Source organism: Ammospiza caudacuta, chromosome 4, assembly GCF_027887145.1.
Source record: "Ammospiza caudacuta isolate bAmmCau1 chromosome 4, bAmmCau1.pri, whole genome shotgun sequence".
NCBI classification, from domain to species: domain Eukaryota; kingdom Metazoa; phylum Chordata; class Aves; order Passeriformes; family Passerellidae; genus Ammospiza; species Ammospiza caudacuta.
This window is the reverse complement of record NC_080596.1, coordinates 67,227,088-67,249,488: the sequence shown is the minus strand read 5'-3', so window position 1 is coordinate 67,249,488 and position 22,401 is coordinate 67,227,088. Positions and strand designations below refer to the sequence as shown.

General features: G+C 37.1%; 1 protein-coding gene across 3 annotated transcripts in view; it reads right to left on the bottom strand.

Moving 5' to 3' along the window:
* RBPJ (recombination signal binding protein for immunoglobulin kappa J region) overlaps nt 1–22,401 on the bottom strand; it is a 59,214-nt gene that overhangs the window by 16,300 nt on the left and 20,513 nt on the right. For 2 of the 3 annotated variants that reach the window (XM_058803338.1, XM_058803337.1), the window contains 3 exons: nt 9,306–9,344; nt 5,885–5,980; nt 207–372 (listed from right to left, as the gene is read on the bottom strand). In XM_058803338.1, the coding sequence (XP_058659321.1) occupies nt 207–372; nt 5,885–5,980; nt 9,306–9,344 (301 nt within the window). Of the gene's footprint in view, nt 1–206; nt 373–1,233; nt 1,473–5,884; nt 5,981–9,305; nt 9,345–22,401 lie in introns of all 3 variants that reach the window. The other variant, XM_058803339.1, reaches the window with a different exon arrangement.

Below are 22,401 nucleotides of genomic sequence, written 5' to 3'. Positions count from 1 at the left end.
TGTTAGTACCTTGCTATGACCCTAGGAGCCAAAACCAACTATTCAATTGTCCTAAATATTTTGAGGGATTTTTTTTCAAACCACTATGCAATACCTAGAAAGAAAATGATCCAAAAATAAGAAAGGGCATTCTTTGAAATATACACCGTGCAGCTATAATATCCTTTGCAGTCAGTTATCTTAGTGGTTTATTACAGTTTTTCTACCTTTCCTTCCAAGTTCAGCTGCTGCATTTCTTGGTCACTGTTTCCTATCCCAATAAAGGCGCAAGGTTGTGACTCCTGCTCGGTGCAACCATCCCGCTCCATTTGCTCTTTTTTTTTCTTCCATCCACTGCCCATGAGATACACACATGGAGGAGGACAAAAGAACCTGAAAACAAAGAACATTATGGAATCACACACAGTTTTCCAGATAAACAAACTGATGTGTACCCAATGCTTCCACATTCACACTTGAGTTTATACAGGCACACCCTTCATCTGTCTTGAAGGTTGTCTAAAAGGCAAATTAGAAAAAAAAAGCAAGGAAAATCAGCAGTAGATGTACTGTCACTGAGAATCTTTCCAGTTCAATATATTCCAGGTAGCAGTCTGCATCTCTATAAAATACCTTACAAAGAAATTCTGAAAGAAAGGAAAAAAGGCCTCAATAGTCTTTTGCAGGTGCTTAACATGATGGAGCAATTAATACACACAGAACAGTTTCACAAACTAATTTAATGGACAACTGCTGACTACAATTCCTAAATGTTGAGAGTTTTGTCATAAGCAAGAAGGGAGTTTATTCTGTCCACACATAAATCACATAAATCTCTCCCCAGTTTTTAAATGGAATCGATAATTTTATATCTTCATCAGTATGTGTAAAAATAAGGCCTAGTTTTCAGCAGCACTGACTCTTATCAGTCTAGATGCTATTTATAGCAATATGTTCAAAATTAAATTCAGCATTATAATACAATGCATTGGTCTTGAAGTTTCTGCAAATTGTTAAAGCCGAAATCATGAAAAAGTTTGGTTGTAGTTAGCAAACAAGCTTTGTGTTTTTACCATCATTACACTATGGTCAAAGATAAAGTGGAATGAATATAACCAGTTGTGAGGTAGCAAAGGAGGCATGTAAGGGAGGGGAACATGAAAAAGTTTCTCATTATTTTATTTACTTCAGTATGGAGAGTAGTGTTAAAACTCTGCACTTCTGCAACTTCTGCAACCCAACCATGACTCCTACCTTACAGGTGAGGGGTTTCTGGCCTTTTCTTTCTTTTTTTTTTTTCTTCTTCTGTTTTTTAAATTGGGCTTGGGACATCTGAATTCCAGGCAGGGGGAGCAGGCTCCACGCTGGGGCAGCAGCCAGTTGTGCTGGTGGGCAGATGTCAGGGCAGGGGAGTAAACTGAACTGTGGGCTCCAAGTCATGGAAAATGACCAGAGGACACAATTATTCAGTTTCTGAAGTGTCTGTGGGAGTCCTGGGCAAGAGAGGTCAGTGCCAGGTAACTGGTTGGACTTGATGATATGAAAGGTCTTTTTCATCCTAAATGATTCTTATTTCTATTAAACACCATTTAATGCTAGTTTTAGTATGAAAATCTAGTGTAAAACTCCTATTTATCTCAGCTATTCAGCATTATTTTTTCCAGCATGATCACATGTATTTAACAGATATAAATTGGTTTTGTAAGTTACAGAATTCTTAATAGATTAACCAAAGTGTTATTAACAGTACCATAAAATTAAATACACATATTAAGAATACATATAAATAAATCCAAGTATTTGTAGTATTTTTGGTTAATGGACACAAATAATGTGTATTTTCTGTCAGAGAAGCAAATCACCAAATTTTAAGTCTTACTGCTGTTTAAAAAGCCTTAGTGGTTATGAAAATGAATAAAAATTTACCTGTCTGCAGGCAAAAAACTCCTCAAACTTTCTTTCTTGACTATAAATCTGTAGTCAAAATTTTTCCCTTGCATTTGTTCTATTTACAACACAGCAAAGCAGGTGTTATACTAATAGGTATACAGCTAAAAGATCTATGAACTTCTTTCAAAAGTATTGTGGTCATCATCTGTAAGCTATTCTTGATGAAGAAGTTATGCATGGATTAAAAATTAGTGTCAACCTTTATTAACAGAGCAATGGTCTGGTAAAATAAAACCAAAACAAAAATCCAACAAATCCCTTCTATTCCAAATATTACACCATAAAGAACAAGACATATTTACCCTTTTTCTTTATGTACTCTTTTGTATTTATCTTACTGGTTAGAACACAAGAAAAGAAAATCTCTACTTTTTTTCATACCCTTTCTCATTTCAGCTTTATTCTAAACCAAGTCCTTTGAATAACTACAGCCACTAGATGGCAATAAAGACCTGTAAGAAACAAGGTGTAACCCACTGATGAAAACAAACCACAACAAAAAGCACTCTTAAAATTAGAACGCAGAGAAACATCTTTGAAAACTTACTGAACTAAGAAACTTTTACAGCTGATAAAATTTTAAGTTTGGTTGAAACTACAAACATGTAGAAAGAGTCTGGACACTCACAATTTGAGTGGGTTTTCCTTCTCATATATCTACCTCTTTCTCAGCTTTCAGGCAGACACAGCTACAGTCTTGGGTCTTTTTAACTTCGTATTTACCATTCCACGAACTCACATACAGAAGAAATTAGCTATGAATATTCTGTCCAATACAGAAATGTGAACCAGGTTTGAACTTTGAAAACACTGTATTAAATCAGGTAAATGTAAGGAGAGAACAGTATTCCTTCAGTCAATTCAAGCCAATCAATACAGAGAAAATGTGGTACTTCAAGCAGAGCAGCTACTCCAACTGACCTTGCTAGGAAGCAAGGGCTTAAAGGGAAATAAGAGCCGCTCGTGTAATTTCCACCTAATTCTGATGGACTCAATGCTCTCCTGAAACCACAGGCTTCTGTCACAAAGGTTTGCTGTTTCAAATCATCCAAATCATCTCTGTGTTCATCTTATAGAAAACTGAGTCTTCAGGAGAATTCAGATGCTTCTACTAGCTAGTTATTTTATACCAAGAGTGACTTTGGAAGGGAAGTTTCTCCTTTGTATCTGTTGGTGAATTCTAAGTGTTTGTCAATTACTCACACTGTTCTGAGTATGAAACTGCTCAGCAAACTTTCTTCATAGGAGGTTAAAGAACTAACAACATCCACTAAAGAACTCAATGTGACAACAAACAAATGAAAAATCCTTAGGTACTACAGTGCTAAGGACAAAGCAGCGGAGCCATGGGGTAAGCCCTGCAAAAAACTATGCTCTCAATAACAAAATTTTATCCAGAGGACAGGCACACTCGGTTCAGAGAAAGGAAGTACTTGATTAGAAATTACAGGAGCTCCTTCACTAACAGCTGTAAAACAAGATGCAGCTACAGCATTCTCATGCTAATCAGCAATGATCATGTTTAAATGCAAACAGCACAATCAAAATCCCTATCTGGCTCGCAGTCTTTAGATAAACTATGCCTTGGAATCCAAAACACTTCAGTCCTTTAAACTGCTGAATGTTCACACTGCTCAGACTTTGAAGAGACAACACTCAGTCAACGGTAAATATGGAAAACACTACAAGAAGGGCAAACCAAATACCCACAACTCATCAAGACTAAACAGCACCTGAGTCTCTATCAGCTGAATGCCTCTGAAAGGTGACAATCATGCAACAGCAAATATCAGGCACAAAGTCTTAAATTCAACTAAAGCCCAACCTGAGCTTCTTACCTCCTGGCTTCTTTGCTAAGCTAAAAACCATTGACTTTGTGAAGTGCAAGGCTCATAGGAAGGGTGGACTCAAAAAAGTCAACTCCCTTCATTCCTGTTCCTTAGAAGTACCAAAACCTCTCAAATGAACCTAGGAAGTCTGCATCCATGCACCTGGAATCGTGTTATTGTGATGCATATTTAAAACAGGCCAAGCTACATGACATCTGCACCATCTACAGTAAGCACTTAACAGAGTATTTCACCACCTAGTAACCCTCATCAAAACACTGAAAAGTAGTTGTTGTGCTAACCTTTTAATTATGATGTCCTAAGTTTGCTAATGGCAAGCATTTTCCATGACTTCGCAACAAGTAAGACTTAAATAAAGACAGGAACAAGAGGTGGAAATTTGTCCAGGTTTAAGTTCTATATTTACTTGAAAGAGATAGCAAATTTAAGAAATAATTCCTTTTGTAACTTGAATTCCTCATTACAAAAGTAATGCAAAGTAAGTTACTCTTTAAGGTCCAAAAATTAACCAGATGATATCAATGCCACAATGAAATCCCATGGAAAACAGGAAATTTGTCTACAAAAATGAGTATAAAATAAGTTTCTTTCTAAGATGTACGCAAACCAACTCACTTCAGAAATGGTGAATGTAAAAATGATAAAAACTTGGCTGTTGAGTTGCATAAAGCACCATTAAAACTTTACTAATTTTGCTTACTCCAGAAATATGAAGAAACAAAGGCCACAGTTTGCAATAAATAAAGCAGAAACAATTTAAAAACTCAAGAGAAAAACAAAAGAAGAAACAGGAATATAATACTTCATCATTCAGTTTTACTATGTACCTTAGGGCACACATGGATCCAAGGATTTAATAACTGGCAGTTTCCTTTATGCTGATAACAAGAGGACATCATTACTGATGCTGACAGTCTGGGAACTCACAGAAGAGTATTAGAGACAGTCTACATGGTATGTTACAGCTTAAGAACAACTAAAATATTTAAACTGAAAAAATGAAACCTTAGTATGTATAGGACAAGAGGGAACAGGCAGAAACTGAAGCACTGAAGTTCCACTTGAACACAAGGATGAACTTTTTTACTGTGCAGGTGACTGCACATGAACAGGTTGCTCAGAGAGGTTCTGGAGTCTCCCTCACTGAACGCATTCAAGAACCATCTGGAAACAATCCTGTGCCACGTGCTCTAGGTTGGAGCAGATGTCCCCACATGGTCCCTTCCAACCTGATTGATTTGGTGACTGATTCCACACCTTCATTTCGTACCCATAGCACAAGAGCAATCATTTCAGCACCATATTATATGATAATCATCAACCAACTATTTTCATTCCTGATCTCCTTTTATAAAGCTCTCAAGTTTTCTACACTAATTTGACATGCTTCCATTCTTAAACAGATGAATCAGAGATAACCTGCATGAATAAATGCAACTGTTAGGTCAATAAACCCACATATAAAGGAGCATCCTATTTGCTTCTACTAGTCATGCAAGAAAATCATCACACAGTCAAGACAGCAAGAGAAGACTGCAGGAAAAGCACCTTTGCCTAAAAGGCATTCATTCTCACGTATTCCTGCAGATTCTGTCCCTTAGAAAAGTACCTATAATTGTAACATGTACTGTATTGATTTTTGCAAGGAAATGTTTATCATAAATACAGTCATGATTGGCCTATCATTCTTGTTAAACTTAGTGCAGATGTGATTCAGAAACTTATCTTACTAAGACTACCAATTTCCATTTCATATTAATGTGAAATTATTCAGAAAAAAACTCCTCTACAAGTATTCACTGTTGACCACCTCATTTACTCCAACATTACAATGGAAGGTTTAAAATGAGAACAATTTTAAGTAATGGAAGAAAAGTTTAGCCCATAGATAGGGAACCTCTTGGTAGAAACTGGCATCACTCCATTGAATGCTATAGGTTTGCAGTACCTGTTACACAATTAAATGATTTAGGAGGAAGCATTTTATGTTTCTGCAGACTACAGTGCAAACGGAGCAATTCTGCAAAGCACTGTGCACCCAAATACTCAGTGTAGTTTCCTTGGCTGCCAGCTGCCGACAGACTCAGCACAGCATAAAAAGTTACCTTTTTTCATTTCCATATGATTTCTGCGCAACTTTCGCATGGAGTATTAGCACTGTTTGGTCACCTCGCTCCTTCAGGTAATTTCGCATTGCTTCCCTAAAAATCAAAACACAATATAAGCTTTCAAAGTTCTTTTGGTTTTGTTTACAACAAAATGAAGACAACTTTGGGGAAAAAACTCCAGGACCTGCAATTCCAAAAAGGCCATCGTTACCAGGGTCAAGATGTGTTTGCTCACTGTTTAAGACAATTACACAGGAAAAAGAAGTGACTATCCCCCACAAAACTAGCAATATGGGGTCTGTGATCATTTACAATTACTGTATTTCCAGGAAAAAAATTCTTCTGATGTAAAATCATACCAATGCCAGTAATTACACCATGTTTAAAGTCCTATTTCATTAAGCAACATGCCAGAAATTAGAACACATTTTATTAGTTAAATATTTTCTTCATGACCTATTTAGTATCTCATGATAAGGACAAATTGTCTAAGCTTTTAACCAACTCAGTGCAATATTTCTATACAAGTTTTCTTTTGGTTTTGAAGATACTAAGAAAAACTTAAAATTCTTCAGCGTATTGTTTCACCTAGTTTTCTAGAGAAAAGATCTACTTTCTGCATACAATCAGGTAAAAAAAATTAAAAAATGCTTTATTGTTCATCATCACTGTAATTACAGATGTTACATAAATGCTGTAATTACCTCAAACACACCAACAACAATTCCTTGAGAGAAGCAAGAGAACAATAACAGCCAGTCACTCTTCTGTATAATAATCTAACTGTTCATTAAGCAGCATGCCAAATTCAACGCCCTAGGGATCAGCTGTGCCGGAGTGCTGGCAGGAACACCAGTTCCTGAAGGAGCTTTTGTGGGTTGAATGCCCACCAATGCACTCATCTTCAAAGTCATCTACCAGAGAAATAAATTATGGATTTATCAGGAATTTATATGAAAAGACAAAACTCTACACAAGAAGGTTTTTCGTTTGGTTGTTTGGATTTTTGTCTTTTTATCTGTGAACTGCGCCAACTATTGAATTCCCTTAGGACAGATCTGGAAAACCAAACATTTCTAGTGAAAAAATCGTGGAAGATAGAAAGCAGTATTTTATTGACCAGACCTTTTCCAGAAGAAATCCCCAGAAAGGCAAGTAGATTGAGCCAGGGCTGGGTTGGACAATGACAACTCAGCTTTGCTAATGATGTTTTGCAAATTCTTGTGTTTGTCACGCCTGCATAGGACATGATTAATGTCTAGTGATCAGTGAGCCGATTTTCTGTGTAAATACCAGGATATAAGAACAGAGAATAGACTTGAACTGCTGTTTTAAATTTGGACTAACTTCATCTATTTACATTTGACATTGGTAAAACTGATGTTTATCCATGAAATACAGCTGGATGAACTGTTTCAAAGCTCACAGACTTACTAATTTACAGACATTTTTAAAGAGTATATTTTAAACTCCAAAACATAATTCACTGTGAAATTATTATTATACACTTCATTATGATATATATTAGCTGCATTTAAGTTGTTTAAAAACTTTTAATCTAACAATTTGAAATATTCTGTTAAGAGTACTATCATACTAAATTAAGAACATCTGTTGTATTAAAAACTTTGACATGACTATTATTACACTTGACTATCAAACCCAGCAACTCACACAGAAAACTGCTCAATGCTATCTAATCTTTATTTAGCATTGTATGAGGAAGAAAATTTGTGTTTTCTATTGGTCTGTTCATACAGTGGATTGGTACAATCCAAGCTCCTGTGAGAATAAGTGATGTTCCCCCTCTGACCTCTCCCACTGATATCTTATGTGACATTTTTCATTATTCAATGCTAAAACTCTTCATGAAGGTAGTATTAGTACAGTTTACATCTAAAACTAACTGGCATTGTATGAACAGAGTAGTGTTGTTCTGCTGGAGATTATTAGTCAAACCAGACAACCTTTAAACAAAAAACCCACAGCAATTTTCCAATAATTGAACTAAATGCTTTTAAGGGTTTACAGACACATTTTCAGCATTGCATAAACAAGTCAATCTTAAAAATATGGGTGACAGTTGTTCTGTTTCAGCAGTTTACTCTTCAGAGGAAAGTTAGGTTGTTTGTTTCCAACCTCTATCATCACAGGAAAGGTTTTCAAACTGCAGTTTTGAAGGATGGCTGCCGCTTCTCAAATACTCACCCTGTATTCAGGAAAAAGCAATGAGCATACCTAGTAGCTAAAATCCTGCACATGAAATTCAGAGTGACTACAGTAAATAGAAAACTTATTTAAAAGCTCTCATTGCATAGTAATTTCTTTTTTTGTTGCTCTTTTTGAAACATAGAAGATACATTCTATTTTTGTTCACTATTTTAATGAAGGAAGATAAATTCTATTAATAACTTCAGGGTTATAGTATAGATGCTACTACCCAAGATGGAAAGCAGCTCATTATTAAAACATAGTATCTTCAAATATCCCTGAAGAGTCCCAGGCCAACAAGAAACTGCCACGTTTGTTCAAATGCTTGTAAGTCAGTATGGGTCAATTTTGCACTGAAATGAAGTTTAATGATGACAAGCTAACCTAAAATGTATCCAGAAATGCAGTGAGACAGATATTCACAACACAAAAAGTAAATATTCCCCCCCATCATGTGCTAACATAAGGTATCATTTCATTCAAAACACAGGCTGTCAGGGTGACAAGAGGCTTCCTCTATCACCACACAAAACTATAACAACAAATGGCACATCCTTTTTTGCTTTCAAGCAAATAGTGGATTTTATAAGCCAGAAGCTAATTATAATTGGCCCAGTTGGTGGCACAGAATAATAAATATTTGCATAGACTGTGTTAAAGCAGTTCAAAAAAAGAAGGTGACTTCTTAACAGTTTGTGGTGTAAATACATCCCAGGCAGGCCAGGAGCAAATCAAGCACTCTACTCCAGTCACCCTAAACACCTTCCAGAATGGATTGACTTGACAGTTCTGTTTGATACTCTCTGATTACTCAGGGTTCATCAAAAATTGGTTCAGATCACTCATTGACAACACCGTGTTCAATTCCGGCAGCAAAAAGTGTTGCATGATCTCACTTTGACTCAAGAAACAAATCAGCTCATTCCTGAGGATTTAAAAACAAGCAGATCCATATCCTACAATATAACCTACAATAACTGATACATGAAGTCAACACCATTTCTCAAAATGCCTTTTGAGTTTCACATTAAAAATAAGCCAGTGTGTTAAAAATTGTACTTCTGGCTGCTGACTGCATATACAACTGAAAAGCTTTGATATTTAAAATTCTAGTGTCAGCAACCCACACATTTTTAACCTAATTTTTCTGAGAATGCAAGGGGTAACTTCAGAAAATTGTTAAATACTGAGTTTCTTGAATGCTTACCTTGTGAGCCGTTTCGGTTGAGGTCGCTCTCCAAATTTCCTGAAAAAAAGAAGTAGTTGCTAATTTAAAACAAAACGGTTTAGACATAATCTTACACTAAGATACTATCCCAATTTCAGAATTCTTGAAATTGTATTAGAATTTTATGTCTTTTCTTTGTAATTTCCTAGATAAGATCACTATTAAAGTATTAACCACCTCCTTGCAGCAGCTTTTCCCACAACAGCAGAGGCTTTTTTAAATTTGAACACTGAGTAACTTTCTTTGTTGAGGTCACATTTGCTCTCAGAATCACTTCTGGAAAGTTCAGACATCACAAGAATGTAAAGAAGCAGAAGATCTTTGCCATAGAATTGACCAGCAGTGCCATCAACAAGCAGTTACTGTAAACATACAGAAATTAACAGACATATCTGTGTTGACAAATAAGTGAATGCTTTCCACCAGGACAATTTCTCAAAAATCTGTTTTTCCTTCTTGACTTCTTACAAAAAGGATGACAACATTTTCATACATGCCAGTACAGAATTACAGGAAAAATCTCTCCTATGGAATGCAGCCAAGCTTGATCCATAAATAGCCTGCAATACACTCAAGGTTTTTTCACCATAAAGTGTTTTGAGACAGCTGTACTTCTTTCAGTGCTTCAACACCATCCTTGAGAGGAAGAACACTCTTTACACTAGGCTAAAACTTTCCACGAAAGTCTTTATTTACATAAGACACCAAATTAACACATGGCAGATACATTTTCATTACCAAAACCACCCTCAGATTACAACTAAATGGTCAGGTAAAAGATCTGAAAAAAGGAAGGCTGCACCCAGCAATGTACATCTGCTAATCCTGGTGAGGAAGTGCAACCACAAGCTAAAATGATAACAAAGATGGGGGGAAAAAAACCCCCAAGAAACCCACAATGCAAAACCAAACCAGCAAAAAGACAGGCTTAGTTTAACACCTTTTTGCCTAAAAATAAACAGAGACATAAAAGACTTTTGTCTCTGCTTTTACTGCCAGTGTTCATAAATATCTCTATGACATGCCAAGTTCATTCTATAGGTGGGCATAGCTTTCCCCTTTATGTTTCCTGGATAGGGAAAAGAACCCTTTCCTACTATTGTCCTACAAGAGTGTTAGAGGCTCCCTAGGACAAGAATTAAGTGATGTGACAAGAAATTCCCCTGTTCATGCAATGGATCTGTCCTGGACTGTAGAGCTACTGATGGTGGAATGATTTCATACATTCCAATTTAATTTCTGTAATCCCAGAAATGTACAAATATGTAACTATTATCATTGATATAGCTGAGCTAAATAGCACTCTCCTGATAGGGCAGTGACAACATTCAGCCAATTTAAAAGTTATTTTTCAAGACTTGAGAAATATGTCTTCTAAAATACTGGCAGTCTACACAGAGGAACTGAATAAATGACATGAAGCCAGATTTTCTTTCCAGCTTAAAACAATGAAATAAAAATTTATTTTTCCAACCAAACATAAATTCCCTTCATGTTTTACTTTGTTGTTGTTAGTATACAGTTCACTTCTCTGGCTTGCTTTTAATTTTAAATGAAACTATGAAACCAGAATTCTTGCTGTGAGATTTGTTTTTATTCATTTTAAATTCTGAGGTCTACTGGACACAAACTTAATTTATATTTTTCTCTGTGGTATGCATCACTGCATAGACATATCTGTAATGCAGAAAAGGTAACTAGAAAACCCAAACAGCTTTGCAGTTTGGCAGAGGGAAAGTTTCATCCAAAGCCTTTCCGCTTCTAACACCTATGTTTTCAGGATCTGCCTAGCTACCTCCTGAGCACCCCCTGTGCCTCTGATTTTCCCTGGCTAACAGGAAAATCAGAGAAAAGCAGGTGTATATCCCAGCTCCCCTGTGTCTGTGTAGCTGCTCTTCTCCCCTGAAGACTCAGGATCATCCCATTTGGCAGAGGGTCTGTGACTCTCTGAGCAGAGAACAGATTGCCTTAAAGCAATATTCTACAAACAACATCCCTATACATTAGCTCCCTGCTTTTGAGCAGAACTACTGTCTTTGTTTCAATTCCTCTGCACATTTCAATTCACCACAAAATTGAAGAGGTGCTTATCTTGGAGCAAAGAAGGCATTATGCACACCACACTTACCACTTGTCCTGTGGCCAATAGATCCAAAACAAGATGAGGACCTCAGTACACCAGAAACTGCATTAACACAAAAACCCCTTACAGACAAAACCTCACACTGCCCTAAGGTATCACACACCCTTGCAGATCTGGAGTGCAGCACATACATTCCACTTGCACATACACTTAATTACTAAAAAGAGTCTTATTAACAAGAGAGCTACACAACACAGTTGCAATTACTAAAAGAAATAAATTCCATCTTTTCCCTTAGTCAAATCCTGAACATACAACACAGGAGAAAAGTACCAAAATCCCCACTCTTCAAAAACAGAATCAGTCACTCTGGAGATACACAGGGCAAACTGATCTGATGCTCAGTGCAGTACCTCCCTAACACATACACCAGCTTTCCCCAGCCTCCTCCACACAAAATGAAGTTATTTATGTCACTGTAACACTTGTGAACCCATATAAGTGCTACCCTTAGCAATATGAGCCTTTCAAAGAGATGATGTAAACTGGGCAAACCTTTTATTATTCTTTCAATATACACTATAGAGAGGTAGAATTGGAGGAAATTGCACCTTGATATTTACTTTAAGTCTCATGTTAACTCTTTCTAAATTAAATTCAGTGACTTTTCCTCAATAATGTTGTCTTGACAGATGACTGATGGCTATGTACCATAGCCACAGTGTCAAAGAACAGCCTTGTCCTGCATCAGTACAAAATCATTTCAAATATCCCATAAATATTCACCTCCCTAGCTCAACAGCAACAGTTAAAGAAGTTAGAATTCATAAATGATTAAGAATGAAATAGGAAACGGAAACATCATCATGCCACGGCATTATTCTGCCACACCCCCACAACTCTGAAAACTTGCAGCAGTGGAAAAAAGTTATCTCAGAGTAATAAAAGTTAGCATGAAAGTCAGTATGAATAATCAATAGTTTTTGTATCCAACTGGATAAACTCCAGCCTTCAGTGAGAGCATGAGAGAAAAGTGACAAACAGATGCAAAGATCTGATAAAAGGTCTAGGAGACTGATAAAAGATATGCAAAATGTGGAAAGGATATACTTATTCTCTGCTGTCTCACAAATACAGGAATTGGGAAATATATCCAACACCAAAAATTTAATTTAAATCTTTTTTTTCCTTGCTCTACAAACAAAAAACTAAGCTGTAAAACATAGTGCTAGAGAATATTGTGGAGGCTGAAAGCAGAAGTAAGCTCAAAAGACTAAACAGAAGCCTGATACAGAATTCAATTAAATTCTATTCAGTATAATGACCTGTTTTTTACAACCTTGTCCTCAGGAAAAGCTTAAGTATGTTCTACCAGCAGCAAAGAAAATAGTGTAAGTTTAAAAAAACCCAAACCAATCTACATTTACCCTGTCTTTTACATGCTCTCCTTACTCATCCATTACTGATGACTAGCAGGCATGGATCAGTATATATACTCCTATGAACCAGATAATTCCAAAGCAGCAAATGCATTCAGGATGTCAGAATTGTAGTCACACTACAAAACTCAAATACACAAACAAGACACAATTGTTTTTTTAAAAAGTATCACAAATATTTTGTTTAATGGTTCATCTGGTTTACTTTTTCCATATGTTTGCAAACTGAAGTAGAGATGTGTAGTGACAATATAACCTGAAGGACAGAAACCATCAGCAACTTCTACACAGAAGACAAAGAATCTTTTTAAGTTTTCTGATGTTAAGACAGATGAAAATGAAGCACATTCTATCTATGGTTTTATACTAAATGACATCCACTGCACAAGCTATGATTGTTGATGTTTCAAACTTTCATATTTGACTGGCATGCCAAAAAATGAGCCAGTTCAATCATTCCAAGGTTACCTGTCAGACATGACAGAGACTGCAACACTTTTCTTGTGTACATTTTCACTGGATTTCACTGTTCTGGAATTTCTTTATCTATTCAGTATTTCTATTTCTCTTTTTTTCATCTTGAAAATATGCAGATTGATGAATAACAAAAAGGTACAGGAGAGGAAACTAAAAATGTATCATAATTATATTCTTGCAGAGGTTATTAGACAAGAAAAATATATGTAATTTGAAGTCCTAATTACAGGCTATGTATCATTATATTTGAATGCTCACCAAGTTCCTTTAATTTGCTGGGTTTTTAAATTTTACTATCAAGGCTAAGTGCTCTTTCAGGTGTTCTGTATTGGATTCTAGACACACAGACATACAGTGAAGTTGCTGTTTCATTCACATCAGGTCAAGCTGTATTTATTAGTAAAGCCCAACACACTGTACTGGAAACATGAGTGACAGCATTAGTCACACCATAACCACTTGCTACTGGAGCAAGTTATACTTGCCCTAATAATTCTTTTCCCAGTCCTGTTTTTTTTCCAACCACCCATTAGCATTCTACTATTTCCTGTATTTTGTTTTCTGAGGCTTTGCATAAATTTTATCACTTCCATACTTTGCACTGTAGGCATAACTCTTCAATATCATGTCCCAAATAATTCTTTTCATTAAGAAAGTCCCAGTTTGCCATTTAAAATGCTTTTCCTTATTCAGAGAAATGTAAGGAAACATAGTCTTTCTCCTTTTATATTTTACTGCCCTTCAACTAAGTATGCAAGTTAAGAAGTAAAGTAACACTAATCTTGTCAGTACAGTGGATAGCTTTATTCAAACTTTTAAAATTCTCAGGTTAGGTAAACACATGGCACAATATACAGGATAAGTTTCAAATGTCTTCAGGCAATACAGAATGTGAAATTCTATTTGGAATTCCTAGCTCAGATACAATATGCACTGCAATTTTCTACAGCTGCAGGAATATGAATTTTCACTGTTTTCAGCATCTATCAGTAGTTGTATGCCTTTACTAAACTTGCCAAAATTCTTTTGTTATAAAGTCTTATTTTCTGGACATAAATGATCTGGCTCTTTTTTTTTTAAATTCAATGGTGCTATGTGTCAAGTGAACTTTGGAGGGAAAAAGAAATGAAAATTACCAAAACAGTTCTGCCATTCGCAGGAAAAAGAATTATGAAAAAAATCTCTACAAAAATCACATGCTATCCTATCTTCAACTCTGACTGAAGATCTATGGTCACTGAACAGCTCTAGCATCCTCCTGCCTGGAATATGAACTGCAAATTTTTCCAGTACTGGTCTTCAGCCAAGACCATTCACCTTCATGTGCTGAGCACAGAAGCCTTAAAGAAATATTTCCACAACATACAAATACAGACAAGCTTCAGCAATTAGGTATTGTATCTTCACTTGGCCTATGGATTGACACAATTTTTGGCATCTAGTCAGAATAGCATGGATCTTTCTGAAAATGGTCTCCAGAGAAGCAAAATGCAAAAGGGAGTTGTCAAATTCAACTACAGCAGAAACAACAGCTGAGCAGAAAGCAAGTGTGTTGGAGAGGCCAACATGGGGGAGCAGCAGAAACAGTGTGGACTAGGAATGGGAAGACAAGAGCTGCAAACTAAGACTTGCTAAATGAAAAAGATGGACCTGAGACCACTATGGGAAATGGGGCACCAGAAAAATCTGTGGCAAGGCAAAACATTTGAATTTAACAGAATATACAAAGTGTAGTAAAAATACACTACAGTTACTGTTTTCTGTGTCAATTTTTTTTTTGTGACAGAAGTTTCCCTGGTGTCTTAAAAATTTCAACACTGAAAATAAAAGTAAATACTTTCCTTACCCTGAAGAATCCAAAAGCATTGTATCCAAAACCAGAAAACCGCCCAGAAAGCTGCCAGATGCCCCATCCTTGGAAACATTCACTGGACAGGGTTTCTGAGCAACCTGATCTGACTGAAGACATCCCTGCTTGTTGCAGGGTATTTGGACTCCATGACCTTTAGAGGTTCCTTTCAAAACAAATATCCATGTGCTGAGATCTCTCTCCTTTCTGCCTTACGCAAGTATAAAGAGATCATGAGGTGCTTTGTTGCTCATAGGTCACTAAACGATCCAGGTGTGTATTTCCCCCTCACCATCAGACGGGTGAAGAGAAAAACATGAATAAAGAGCAAGAAAACTTAGGTATTGACATCATATAATTGTTTAACATAGAAAACAGAAGTGGAAGTAGAGAAAAACAAAGTGAAACAGGCCACTCACCACCACCCACGATCGATACCAAGTCACTTCCTAAGCAAAAGCTGGGTAACCTCTCTAAATCCCACAGCCCTCCAATTTATTGCTGGGCATGACATTATACGGCAGGGAATATCTCTTCAGCTTCTCTGGGACACCTGCCTGGCTGTATGCCTCCCCGTACCTTGTACCCCCCTCAGTCACTGTGGGGGATCACACAGCAGGCAGAGGGAAAAAGAGAGAAGGCCTTGATGCTGTGCCAACACTGTTCAGAAAGAGCTGAAATATCAGGGTGTTATCAACACTGTTCTGGTCACCAAGAACATGGCACCATAACAGCTGCGAGGAAGAAAATTAACTCTGTGCCAGCCAGACCAAGTACAATGAGAAAATAAAAGTCCACATTTTCTGCATGGGAAACAAATGCCAGATTTTAAAAAGGCACAGAGTGCCCGTTCATTGGAAAAGTTTCACCCCCAAATACCTGACTGCAAGATCATTTCCAGCTGGACCTACTCACTTGCTGGTGCTGTTGACTGATGTAGCAAAGGCCTAACATCATTCCTGAACACTAAACTCAATTTTTTCTTTCTTAGTCCTATTATATCACAGTACATGACACAGTATTTGGTGTAGAACATGTTAGAAGAACTCTTTAATAGGCTGCAAGAGATGACTATAATACCTCAGTATGGACTTTGGAAAAAATCCCCAGACAAATGTCACAAAGAAACTGGCGTGGATGGAACTTACCTCACACTTTTCAGTTCAGTGGTTTCAGTTCCATCTCCCAGAGCACAAATGTCTCAACATTGTGATAAGTAAGATATGGCAATCACTAATTTAAGACAGTAAAAGACCCAGAGTATTAAACATAGAAATTAAATACAGAACAGAGTGATCAAGGAAAGGTTTTACTTCCTTAGAGGAGATCCAAGGGAAACAATGCTTGAAACAGGAGGAGTCTAATAAAAGAACTCCAGATTTTTATATAGTCTTTGGCAATGTCTCAGACTACACTATGAATTCAAAAATAAAGAAAGAAAATCCACCCTCTGCTCTCCAATGATATGAAGTGACAAAGAAGTCTGGTGAGAGGCTCAAGTTAAGTCCCAACACTTCTAATACCTATCAAACAGCTGGTATCCCACAAACCATTATGTGTGAGAGGATTGGGGAAGAAAAAAATGCTGCAATTTCAACTACTCTCAAGTGCATTTCAGCCAGGAGTGCAGCAAAAGAAATTCCTGTGCTTCACTTAACTCCAGTTCTAAAAACAGTGTCAATGTCAGCAACCTTTTCCTAGACCTCTTACAATGTACCTTGTGAACAAACAACAGGAGTTTGTGACTTAAAAGTCAGACAAAAGCCTTTTAAGGAAATAAATTAAAATAAGAGAAGTAATTTACAGGTATTTTTTTATCATTCCCCCTCAGCTTTAAAATAACTGCTATCTATCTGGAAAGCCAGAAAGTTTGTCAAGTGTTTGTTCAGCTCTTAGCACCAGATATGCAGACCCTCGTGGTAACAGACTCTATTACTTTCTACCATGAGAAATGAAAATACTTTTCAAAGAATTAATTTCAAGTTACTTTGCAATCTGTTACCACAAACTCACTACACTACAAGCTCACCAGTATGGGATCTCAAGGGTTTTCTTGGCCTGCTGATGTTATCTAAGATCCAGGAAAGTGAAATACTCAGGTTTCCATTCAAAGTTTGAGGATCAATATAAAAGTATTCCTTTCCAGCCACTAACACAGACATCATCTGAGAAAAGCTGAAAGATGGATTTAAGTAGCATGCTGGGACTTTATTTTCTCTTTCTTTTAATTGTCTATCCTCTGCCTATTTCCAGCTTCAATATGCTTGCCATGGACAAATCAGTGAATAACTGAAGAAGCACTGAGGGAAGTTCATATTTATGGACTTTAAAAATGCATGAAATTATCAAAGCTAACATATGCCACAGTGCCCATGCACAGGGCACACTGTGATCCCTTAATCTGGGATTTGCTACAAACACTACCTTTGGACTGAACAGCATAGTACAACTTATATGGGAAGACTCAGCCACTCTACATCGGATTTGTTTTGGTTTTTCAGATTTCTACATTTAGGATAACATGTTACATCAACTGCAAAAGCAGGTGTACATTTTAAAACACAGGATATTCTGTCAATATAGGTATACTTTTCTGTGCACAGATTTTGGTGAAGACAAAATGTAAATGCTGAAAATATTTCTGTGCACTCACCTACACAGCCATAGTCTGTTAGAAACATTTTAGAACACAACTCAAGAGGGAAATGATCACGTGTAACTAGAAAACATTTTCCCATCTGGTGGTTTCAAAGACCCAAAGAGGAATTCCTATGTACTGGAAAAAAGGGCCATTTACGATCCAGCATGAGCTGGCATATAAAGACTACCACATTTCTCACAGTGGTTGGATCCACAGCACTTAAACATGTTTCCTCTAAGAGATAACTGCTGGATTTGATTTCTGTAAGTGCATCTTATTCCACACTGATATCCTTTATTTTTACATGAATCTGAAAATAGCACACTGTTATGATATATCAATGCTAAAAATGCAGAGCTCAAAAAAGTGATGATCTACAGGTTTTACACAGGATTAAAAGGCCAAAACAACTCAAGGACACAATTTCTAAGAGATTAATGCAAAACACATATAATTTTATGTAAGAATTCAGTTAACATGGAAGCAAACACAAACAATCACCTATACTCAAACTGAAGATTTCACACTGATCTTCTCCATGGATAAAGATATGAAATAAATGAACCATACCAGTGGCTAATAAAAGCCATCAGAAGCAAAATTTTATCTTCTCCAAAGCAAAATGGGTTCAATATACACAAGTCTGATTATGTGAAACAAACAGTTGTATTACCAGTAACATCCAGCACAAAACAACCTCCACACTGGAAACAAACTAAAGAACTAAAATAAACTAGCTAATATTGTCAAAAGAAAGGACAGATGATGAGGAAGTAATTCTTACCCACTCTTTACTCCACAGTCCACAGTTCTACACAACCTTCATTCTTCACAACACTTCTCAGGCAACTCCCCCTCCATGTCCCACAAGCTTTTTGGGGTTTTGCCCTCCACTGATTTTTGTAGGTTGCTGTAGCTTAATGCCATACAGTCTGATGAGCCCCAGCATACCCCATATTCCTAAGTATCTGCGTAGCATCATAGGGTAAGGAGTCTTTAAATCCTTAGACTACTCACACCCTAAATACCCCATTGTCTTGTTCTAAAATATCACACAGCTGAGGTACAGAAACTGCTGAAGCAATGCCACCTATTTCCCTCCCCCTGCTGCTCCCTCTAGACACAACTATGTCCATAAGTGTGATCCTCCCAAGGCTGATGAAGCCAACAGACTGACAGAGAGCTTCCAGCTCACCCATCCCAGGCTGGTTCACCTTCAGGATGAGCACACACACTCTAACAGAGTCACACACAGTCATCAACTCACTCTCACTTTTGCCTGCCAGCAGCACTTTGGCCCTGATTCTTATTAGGGTGTCTACTGTAATAAATATTGCTATAAAGACTTTGTCCTGAAGGTTAAGAGTTGAATTCAAAGCTAACCCATTTTTAAAAATAAATACAGTTTTCATATTCACATACAAGGAACCAATCTCCGCCAACTTGCTTTGAAACACTATTGACACAAGTTACCCTCTTTCTTATCCATCCTACAAAAGGAGATAAAATTAATTAAAACCACACCAATCAAGAACGTCCAACAGACAAGAACAATAGATTTCTACTACTCCTGAAGTCCCTTTCTCCTCTGTAAAGAGTCAATAATGGGTGGTCCAACTGCACCGTGACTCTTTGGAAGCAGGGGGCACAGCAGCCCCTGAAATCACAAAAACAGAAGGTTTTTTTTATCAATACACAAAACATTCCCCCTCTTCAACAACAACAAAAAAAAGACCCACCTGCTCCAGGGTGAATGCCACCAACCAAGCACTATCACATCTTTGTACTGCATGATTCTGTCCTGCCCCTGACTATACCTAAAGAATTTAAGTCCCCCAAGACAGGAAGCATGTTATGTGTTTGAAACAAGTCTTCTACTCTACAGCACTGTACACACTTTTGGCACTGTATCAAATAATACTGACAAAAATACAACAGCAAAAGCTCGGCTTCACTTAGTCACGCCCTCTCACTGCAAGTCACTGGTTCAATTAGAAACTCCCTCTCCCTTTTCTGACCTGCTTTCATCCTCCCACACTGCTCTCATTATTGTCTTCTCTTTTCCAATCCTCATAAAATCACAGAACCACAGCTGCAATTTAAATAAAAGCTTGCACTGTATCAGTAAGCAGGCTCACTTTTTAACAACTTAGAGAAAGTAAACAAATTCACTTCTTTATAGCAGTCTACCTAGATATGGAAAAAAGCTCTATGCAGTAATCATTACACTTGTATATGACTCTAAAAGTCAAAGGTCTTGTCCAAACAGGACATTATTTTAATCAAGACAGCATTTACACAACTTTGCCACACTAAGTGAGGTAAGGAAGTCAGTAATGATAGCTTGTTTAATGAGGAAGTGCCAAAACATACCCCTGGAGATGTGATTTCCCCGATTTTGCTTTGAGCTGTAGGTACCTACAGCAAGGAGTTAGCAATCCAAAGGTCTCAGGTATACTAAAGAATTTGGATACTATCAACTTAAAGGATAAAGCCACTAAAATGCTGGAGCGGTGTAGAATAAGAAACATAGTAAAACATTAGTCAAGTTATTATGATTCCTTTATATTCACATGCTATTATTTCTTTTTTATTAATTGCTTAATAACATTGGCTCAAATATTTAGTGGAAACTGTAGACCTGGACACACATACCTTAGCAACTGACTGAGTTATTAGCTTGAAAAATGAGCATGCCAACAGAATCCCAGTCTCTAAAACACAGTATAATCTGGCTCAGCTACTGTAACTGCATAGCAAATGTGCTCATTAGTTTTATCTTCATCCATTCAAACCAAAAGAGAGTGGATACTTGGAAAAGGGAAAACACCTGCACATTCAGTTCACAAAACAGACTATTAAAGTAATGCATAAAATCAGCCTGGAGCATGATTCTACACAAAACATCCCACAGTCACAGCTTTCAATGACAATGACTTTGCCCAGCTTATGATTACTAGAACTCTTCCTGTCCATCAGACACAGCAAATTTTCCTTGGGATCTCACTTTGCACATCACCTTTGAATACACACTTCACAAGCAATCTTGACTCTTATTTCCGAAGAAAGTGATTTTATATCCCTTACCAGACCATCATTTAAGTATCAGCAAGTCCTTAAAAACAAGCAGTTACCTATTAAAAAATTAAATTTCTAAATATGGCAAGAACAGAGCTCTTGAGTACCAAATCAGTGCTTTTTAGAGTTACTACTGGCCCATAGCTGCACATAAGATTTAGTCTGAAGAAATTTTTTTAGAAGCATGAGGGAAAAACTACTAAGTGTACTGATTATTATCTCTGTTGCCTGATTATTTGAAAAGGCCACAAATTAGAAATAAGAGGAGAGTTTTTCAACCACTTTACTGCCAATACAGGAACCCAGCACTATAGTATAGTACCTAAGGATTTGTTCAACCTTCATTTCAGTGACTGAATGTCTGCAGTGTTCAAAGAACAGTTTCTCCTCTGTAAATATAATTTCCATCCTTAACTAGAAGATAAGCAGATATTCTGTGCAGAAGATAACTTTAAAGAAAGTGAATAAAAAGAAGGAAAAAAGTTAAGGTTCATTGTTTTCTCTGAACCACCACCATTCACTGCAACACCAAAAATATGTAAGAGGAGAAGTTGGGAATGATTTTATAAGGAAGTGGTAAGGAACCATATTAAATTTGCAAAGGCAGAAGATTCTCAAAAACCCAGACTAACCTCGCTAACCATGAAGGCAAATAGGAATTCTCTGGAACACCTCTTTAGGAGATAACAGGTTCTTGATTGGTGCAGTCATTGGTCAGCTTCAAAGTCTCTAACCACCACTCTAATAGAGTAATAGGATAATCACTCTTCCATGTCTTTTTCCTTACCCTATACCCTCATAAACAAAGGAGCTTTATTGCTACAGCAACTATGAGCAGAAAAACAAGGAGAATGGCCTAAGCTGTCTCTAAGGGGCTTACTGTCCCTGCTCCAAGCTCCTCAACTCACTTGCCCTGCACCACCTGCGGTGCTCAGACCTTCAAAAGGAGCTAACTCAGTCCATCAGTCTGGCTACACTAACACACTGAACACCACTAACACATGGGCAAGCAGGAGAGAAGCAGGAGACAGGGAAACCAGTCACGTATTACCGCGCCTGAGTGGGTCGCAGCTGGTGAGAGAGAGACGGTGAATCTTGTATCTTGAATCAGAAGGCTGAATTTATTAAGTTATGATATATAATACATTATTATAATACTAATAGAATATAGAGAGAGGTTTGCAGAGCAGCTAGGCTAGGCTAAGAATAGATAGAAAGAAACTATAACAAAGTTGTGTTCAAGGACTCAGTCCCCTGGCTTGCACTGGTGATTGGCCCTTAATTATAAACATAGAACATGAACCAATCACCAATCAAAATAGGTGCCCCTGTTGCATTCCCCAGCAGCTGATAATAATTGTTTATGTTCTCTTCTGAGGCCTCAGCCTTCCAGAAGACACAGAAATCTGAAAGAAAGGATTTCTGTGAAAAAATGTCTGCGACAGTCATGTTGGTTGCAGAAAGCTGTTTGGTCACCTCAGCAAACTCAACTTCAACAGAAGCAAAAA